Source organism: Channa argus, chromosome 7, assembly GCF_033026475.1.
Source record: "Channa argus isolate prfri chromosome 7, Channa argus male v1.0, whole genome shotgun sequence".
Classification (NCBI taxonomy): Eukaryota; Metazoa; Chordata; class Actinopteri; order Anabantiformes; family Channidae; genus Channa; species Channa argus.
This window is the reverse complement of record NC_090203.1, coordinates 28,227,886-28,236,088: the sequence shown is the minus strand read 5'-3', so window position 1 is coordinate 28,236,088 and position 8,203 is coordinate 28,227,886. Positions and strand designations below refer to the sequence as shown.

General features: G+C 38.8%; 1 protein-coding gene across 3 annotated transcripts in view; it reads left to right on the top strand.

Annotated features, from left to right (window-relative positions):
• Positions 1-1,534: 1,534 nt before the first annotated feature.
• jmjd1cb (jumonji domain containing 1Cb) overlaps positions 1,535-8,203 on the top strand; it is a 125,866-nt gene continuing 119,197 nt past the window's right edge. For 2 of the 3 annotated variants that reach the window (XM_067509114.1, XM_067509113.1), the window contains exon 1: positions 1,781-2,177. In XM_067509114.1, coding sequence (XP_067365215.1) covers positions 2,022-2,177 — 156 coding nt within the window. In that variant the 5' untranslated portion in view covers positions 1,781-2,021. Of the gene's footprint in view, positions 2,178-8,203 lie in introns of all 3 variants that reach the window. The other variant, XM_067509117.1, reaches the window with a different exon arrangement.

Genomic DNA, 8,203 nt, shown 5'->3' with positions numbered 1-8,203 from the left:
CCATATTTTATTCACAATAGAACATAACATTTCAGATGTTGAACGTGAGGAATTTTAACATTCCTAGAAAGGTTAATGGAAAATATCAGCTCATTTTTAATTTGATGTACTGCTGCCTGTGTTGGTCTGTGTGATGGGAGCCATTGACAGCCCCTCTCCACATTATGATTAAACATAAAGCATATCTATACTAGAAATATTCAAACAAAGTTGTATACTATAGCTGTAAGAGAGCAGCTTATATAGGAACTGTTTAAACAGATTTTCTTCTCACTGTTGTAACAAATATGAACACACAATATATTTTTGCATGTGTGTTGTCCACAAAAAGCCAGTAGTGATTTGAGAGATATTAACTTACAAAATTTAATTGGTCAAGCTTTCAACTAGAGTTTACATTTTTGTCATATTTACTTTCATATAGATTTCTGTGTGAATACAGAATAAGCAAACAATATACAACATGACTATTAGGCAGCTCTAGAGGAGTTGGTCAGTGTATTAGTGAACTTTGAATATTTGAATTCGCTGATGTCTTCCTGCTTCCATTCTTTGCAGCAATGTGCCGACTTTAGCTGTGCACCGAACACAGAAAAAGATATTATTCTCATCTTACTCTCTGAAAGAAAGCAAATAAGAGTATTTTCCAAATTCTGTTAAACAAACCAAATGCTCCATAATCCATGGCTATGGCCTGAGAACGGGTTTTCCTTTTGCTAATTATTATTCATTTATGGAACACATTTTTTGGCACTTTACTCAGAAGCAAAATATACAGCAATAGTTTTACAGTTTCAAATTTGGGGATGTGTTTATCCTAGCTTAACCACCAGCTTATATCTGCCAAAAATAAAAGAGATGCTTTCTAACAAGTCTCCCGCTGGCCAGATGTGGTTGTACATTTCAACACCCGCTCAATAAACATGATGCAATATGTAAAAGAGACAAGAGTCATGTTAGTCTTACTTCTTCATAGTTGGGTTTCATTTTCTGATTCAGCCACTATGACCCAACTCTGCTCTACTTTTTTTTTTTTTTATCGCTTCTTTCCTCTTTTGGCTCATGTGTCCTTAGTGTGACTGTCCACACACACGCACACACACAACCCTCTGTTATTATCCTTGAAAGGACAAAAATAAAATTCCTCTGCCTTTTTCTTTCCTTCACTGATTCAACCTCTGTCTTGCTCTTTTACAGCCCAGGAGGCCTCAGTGAAAAACAATGCAAACTAGCAAATCTACATTTTATCAAAGAAACTAAACATGTCCGATACATCTGCATAAGATGTTAACATATTATACAGCAAGATAAAAGAGGTGTAAAATCTGCAATCATCAGGAATGAAATTTTGATGGACTATACATCTATACTGCCATGTGATGGTGGCCCATCTATATTCATTTATAATCATAAGCCAAATGCCTTCCACCAAATGTCTGCCAAGTTGATATAACCAAACAGTGCAGCCACAGTTACCAGCATGACTTTCAGTTCTTTCTAATAATATTACAGCTATTAGAATAATGCTCGTGTTGTTTATGACAGTAGCAGAAATACCAACACCGTGCTCCCACAACTGTAATAGAAGCAGAACGGGTCCGCACTGGAAAGACAAGTAGTGGCAGTTCCACAAGCGCTAGCTGCTGTAGTAGTAGGTTTGCGAAAATAGTCCCGATGGCTTCCAGTTGAGCGGAGGGACACAACCGTTCGGCGGTTTGTGAATGCTTTGGGATCCTGCGGAGAAACACCAGTATGGATGGCGGCGGTGATGCGGTTTAGTGTTCCAACGTTTTTTTTCAAGCGGAGAGAAAAGATACTGACGCTCGAGCGGGTGGAGACTGCTACACATTTAAATCCCCCGGGTCGGTTTTTCATCTCTTTGCAGCAAATTACTTTCTGGTTTTATTCCCCTTATACCGTTGGATTCTTTAGAGCTGGTTTAATGTCTTAAATGACAGGCCTGTAAGGGCGTCGTTGTCGGGAAGTTTTTTCGAGGGGGGGTTTTGACCAGCAAAGGAGCCATGGCAGTCGAGGCTCGGCCGGAGCTGGTCGGGAAGCGGTTCCTCTGTTTCAGCGGGGACGAGCCACCTGAAATCGGCGATATCGGTCGCTGGCCGTGGAGGTCTGGGGTTATACGAGCCGTTAACCATCGTGACAGCGACAGTCCCGACCTGACGGTAAGGAAGCCGCAGACTTTGTGTTCTCCTTTGGTCTGTTACATGCAAAGCAAATGGGAAAATCTCTGTGGTTGGTGGCGAGCCAGCAAGGCGATGTTGTAGACTTGCCAGGCGGACATTCTCCTGCAGCCGTGTCTTAGTTTACGTTGCTCATCGAAGCAACACGTTTACCGCTTGTTTTATCTTTTTTTTTTTTCATTCACTAACGTTATATGTCATTGTTAAGTGAGCCCGAGTCCAACCTGTTATTTCACCACTTCAGCAAGCAAGTTAATGAGAGGCAGACTACCAGCAGGGGGGTTCTGGAAAAGCAGCGAGCCTCGGCTTAGACTGCATTCTGCTTCTTCACATCAAAAAGCCTAAACTTGCCTCACTAGTCAATGATTTACAGCGGCTAAATCAGACCTCCGGGCTTTTACATGTAGTTTGTGCTGGGAACACTTGAACCACAGTGCACAACGCGTACATACACACCGGGCTTTAATTTCACAATAATGTGTAGAAGAAACACACCTGGAATTTGAACTCGTGTTGTCATTTGCGAGCGGCTGCGTTTGTAGAAGCATGTGTCGGAATTTGAGTCTCAAGCAGCTAAACGCCTCATTAAGCTATACACTCAGATCAGCTGACAAAGGTAGCATTACTGACTTTTTTTTAAAAAAAACTAATCCCCTTTACCCCGTAGTTATTACTCACAATCCACGTTATTTGGGCTAGATGGTCGAGCAGAAATCCCCTTCTGCCTTTTTCCAGGCGGACAACAACACCTCCGACTTGAGAAGGGACGCAGGAATTCTAGGACTTGTAAAGACATAAAACTCGCATTCTGCAGGCTGAACAATGGGCAGTGTATCTTCATGTGAAATATCGCTTGCAATTTCAAGACAGCTCCATGTAGTGACATTTTAGAGCTTACACCAGCCACAATATATTCTGCTTGATATGTAATTATTATATTTTCAACGTTGTCACTGGGCGAACAGAGATGGATAGAAACCTTGGCAATGTATTAGTCTGATTTTTCTATACCGATTCTAAAGACTTTTCATAATGGGTTAATGTGCCAAAACCAGCAAACAATGAAATATTTGCCCTGACAAGCCCTTGGCTGGTTAGTACACTGTACTCTCTCACTGTACAGTGTGTCTGTTCCCATTTTCTTTTGTTCACAGAATCCTTCTATCAGCCTATACAGATAGCTTGCCAAACCCCAGCACAATTCTGATTTGATTATTTAACACGGCTTTTTATACATATCTTACGCTCCTCAAGAAATGGCATATATCAGCAAATATTATTATCTGATGGTCATAGGTTACGGGTAAAGTTACTGTTTGTGTGTGTTGTAACTCGAGAGACAATCGTGGGTGTTAAGTTCTTGTGTGTTTAAACTGAAAATCAGACCAGTATAATACATCAAAGATACTTCCTACATGTTATCAGTGACTTAAGGTGCTTTTTTGTATGCAATTAGACGATAGATAATTCTCTGTTGTCACAACATATTCTCTATTTAAATCATGGTTTTACATTATGTAGTCTGTGTTTTTATCAGGAATAATGAGGTGGCAGAATTCCATGCATTGATTACAGTGTCATAGCTGAACATCTTTCATGTTTAATTACACGTTCACTCATCTGCAGATATTGCATGTACTTGTTTGTATCGCACTACAAGCTTACTCCCAGCCTCCTAATTCCCTCGTCGAATTGGTCCTTGTGTGTGAAGTGATTTTAGCTAGGGTTGTGTCGTGTTTAATGTGGGGCCACAGTCTCATTAGCAAGGGGTTTAACTAGCTGACTGAATACAGTGGAGAAGGATTGGAGATTAGATTAGAAGAAGTGTGTCAAGCCAAGCTGTCAGGCCTTTTTCAAGTTTCTGTGGTCAGATAGGCCAGTATTACAGGAGCATTATGGGAATACCCTGTAGCAATGGGTCACCAAGACATATTGGTCCGAGCTATGTATCTTAGCAGAAAAGCAAATTGGCATATAACAACATAAAACAACACAATTTACGCAAGATTATTAAAAAAAAAAATCAATTGCGAGATGATTTATTGCCGGGGCAGCACGGTGGTAGAGTGGTTAGCAATGCCGCATCAAAGCTAGAAGGATCCCAGTTCAAATCCTGGCTGTGACCTCTTCTGTGTGCATATTCTCCTCTGGGTACTCTGGTTTCCTCCCACAACCTAAAGACATGCGTATTACGGTTATTGGTGACTCTTAAATTTTCCATAGGTGTGTATGTGAGCATGAATGGTTGTCTATCTCTGTATGTTGCTCGGCGTTGGCTGTTTGATAGACTGGTGACCTGTTCAGGATGTACCCTGCGTCTCTCCTAATGACAGCTGGGACAGGCTCCAGCTCTCCACAACCTATAATAGAATAAAGCATGTACACATAATGGATGGATTATTCTTCTTCTCTTTGTTTCAAATAGTTAGCTAAACATTTTGGCATATTTGGCTGGGAGAAGAGCAATGGACATTTTTCACAATTTCTGGATCTTGTACTTACAAAATAATCAATCATTTATTTGAGAAAGTAGCAGGCAGATAAATCATTCAGCCCTAATCCAAAAGAATTTTAGCACTGGATGTGGGACGTTTTCGCATCATCTGACAGCGTGTGTGTGTATTTTGGAATTTTGCTTCACATCACCATTTGGAGCACAAATGTAACAGCTACACTGATGCATTTTGTGAGTCAGTTAACAAGATGGAAGTAATTAAATATGATCAGAGTACACAATTCAAATAATTGTCACCCATGATGGATCTTACTATCCTTTATGCAGTAATCCATGGTTAGAAGTGCATATTTGTTGCTCAGTGTTTTTTTTAAGATATATATATATATATATATATATATATATATATATATATATATATATATGTATATGTGTGTATATGTGTGTATATATATATATGTGTGTATATATATATATATATGTGTGTGTATATATATATATATATATATATATATATATATATATGTGTGTATATATATATATATATATATATATATATATATATATATATATATATATATATATATATATATATACACACATATATATATATATATATATATATATATCTTCACAGATACTGTAGTGTAATAACTTCTAAGTGGAATTATATTTTTAGTTAATTTTTTAGTTTAGTTTTTACAACTTTATATAGATATTTGTTATACTAAATGGCTGTTTATATAATTTCTAACGAAAGCTGGTGATTATTTAAGATCCTTTATTATGTATTTGTGGTTACAGCAATAAGGAGCAGCAAATAATATTAAAACAGCTGATGCATGTTGCCTAATTGCTTCAGAACCCATATATTGTAATACAGTCTTTTTCTTAATATCCTGGCAGAAGCCAGTGAGGATATATGTTGTATAATCTTTTATGATAGTCCTTCTGCTTCATAGCAGCATCTAAATGGACAACTTCATAGTCTGACCCTCAGCCCTCACTTTGAGCTTAAAATAAATGAGCAACCCTGATGTATCTGACAACATGAAACAGTAGGATGTTGCATAGGGCTTTATTTTTACATTGTTTTACTGATATTGAACTAACATGTATAGGGTTAGAATTACATTTTGTTTATGGAGCTAAATGTTATTTCGAGTAGTCAGTTTATGTTAGTCAATTGCTGAACTGTATATCCAGTCTGTGGTCTGAATACTCCCCATCTGATTAACCAGACATCACTTTTTAATGTGACCGGCTCTTCTGGACAAAACCTTAGTCATTTTGCTCCTGGAATAAACAAGTACAGAAACACCTCAGCAACCGAACCTGCTGTAGACACATTAGGCATAAAAATGCCACACCCATCTGGATTCACAATGAATGGAAAGAGCAGAACAGCCAGGTCACTGTCTATAGGAGTCTTTGTTTTCCATGATAGACCACTGTGTGTGTGTGTGTGTGTGTGTGTGTGTGTTCTGTACAGTAGCACTGCTGATAGTTTGCTTTTAGGGCTGTGGCCTGAAGTCCATCTCTGTGTGGCTCATCAGCAGAAAATGACAGGCTGGGACCAGGGAAGAAATTTCCACATACAGAGTCCATGCATTGTTATTGCAATTCAGCCAGCTCTGAAGCATTTCCAATCTGTGTGTTAGCATGTGTGTTGTGTCATGAATGACACCATTGTACCTCAGAGTAATGTAGATGCTACAGTAGAACCAAAACGCATATGGTATATATACCATTCAATATTGCACTAGTTGCAAATGTTTCTTTTTTGTTATATTACCAATCTTAAATGTTGAGTGATATACTAAATATATACTAAATAATACTGTATATTTCTTCATCCATTTTCTTTAACTGCTCATCCAGATCTGGGAGTAGCTGGAGCCTATCCCGCTGTCATAGGGAGAGAAGCCAGGTATATCCTAGACTGGTCGCCAGTCTGTCTCAGGGCCAACACAGTGAGACATACACAGACAACCATTTACGGTCATATTCAAACCTACATGCAACTTAGAGTCACCAATTAACCTAACATGCATGCCTTTGGACTATGGGAGGAAAGTGGAGAGGAAACCCACGGAAGCAAAGGGAGAACATGCAAACAGAAAGGCAGCAGGTAGATTTCAAATGGAAACCTTCTAGCTGAGAGCCGGCACTGCTAACCACTTAACCACTGTGTTGACCTCTATATTAATTCCTGGTGATAAGTAACATGCTTATAAGACTCATTGTATTGAATTATGCACTTAAAGATATAGTGTTACTTTCCAATAAATGTTAGAACAGCAGTCCTTTATTAATGCATAATTAACAATTTAGAGGAATATGTTATTGAGAAATAAATACACAATGCACAATTGGATTGAATTGGAAGAACAACAGCAGTCAGTGACTGAAGTGGAATAACTCCTAGTTCATGTTTAGACACACAGACAGAGTCTCTTAAAGCTGAAGAGGAGCTTCTCAGGCTCCCATTGGCTTTTTGTTTTAGCATTTACAGGTAGCTGTAATTATAATTTTCAGTACAGACAGGGACATACATATAGTCTGTAGTGTGTCTTTTTTTTGTCTCTTTTATTATCCCACTGTGACCTGCAATATTCCTGTGCGACTGTCAGGTTATGTTTTTTTTCAGCTGCACAGTAACTGGATCCTCTAAATGTTAGTAGTTTGTTTTCTGGTGCCTAAGGAAACAAAATGTAATCTGAAGCCAGGATGGGCTGGCTGTATTACTGGCTACATGTACCCTTCCCCCATCTCTCTCTCTCCCTCTCTCTTTCTCACACACAAACCCACACAGAGTATACTACAGCTCCACTACATCATACTGCTGAAGACATCAATTGTAAATTTTCCTATATGCTTCCAACCTTCCCATATAATTCTGGGAATAGACTAGGCTGCCCTATTTTGGCAGAGCCCCCCTCTGTACAGAGTGAATCGGGCTCTGAACAGGGCTCCATCAAAACAATGCATTCTAATGCAGAAAGTAGGATCTGAGCCCCTTTTTCTGCAATGCAACATGACTGCAAGTTGATGCGTTGGCCAGTGCCAAATATGCAAGTTTACAACTGGCATATTTCTATACCTCGCCTCAAGATTGTCATGAAAAAAGATGTTGTCGCCCTGATAACACTGTGCTATGTTTTTATACCAAATAAACATTTTCATAACAAGTCTATCTATCAATATGCACTTCCTGTATTATGTTTTACTACCACACCAGTACATCAAACAAAACTACTAACATCCAACATTCCCACCAACTCCTGCCCCCAGTGTGGTGCGATGTTTTAATGCAGGGTTAGTGCTAAAACAACACGTGTTAATACTGCCTTAGGCTTTACTACTCAACAGCTGTGGTTCCCTGCAGGACGATGTATGACCTATATGGTGTTACAGTAGATCTGTTGTCATAGACTGCGTTTAAATGCACTTAGGTAATCGGGTTACTTGAAGAAGTCAGCTTTCTTGGGTAATGCGGGAATGTTTACATCCACTTAAGAAACCTTATTATTAGAGATCTGCATATACATGC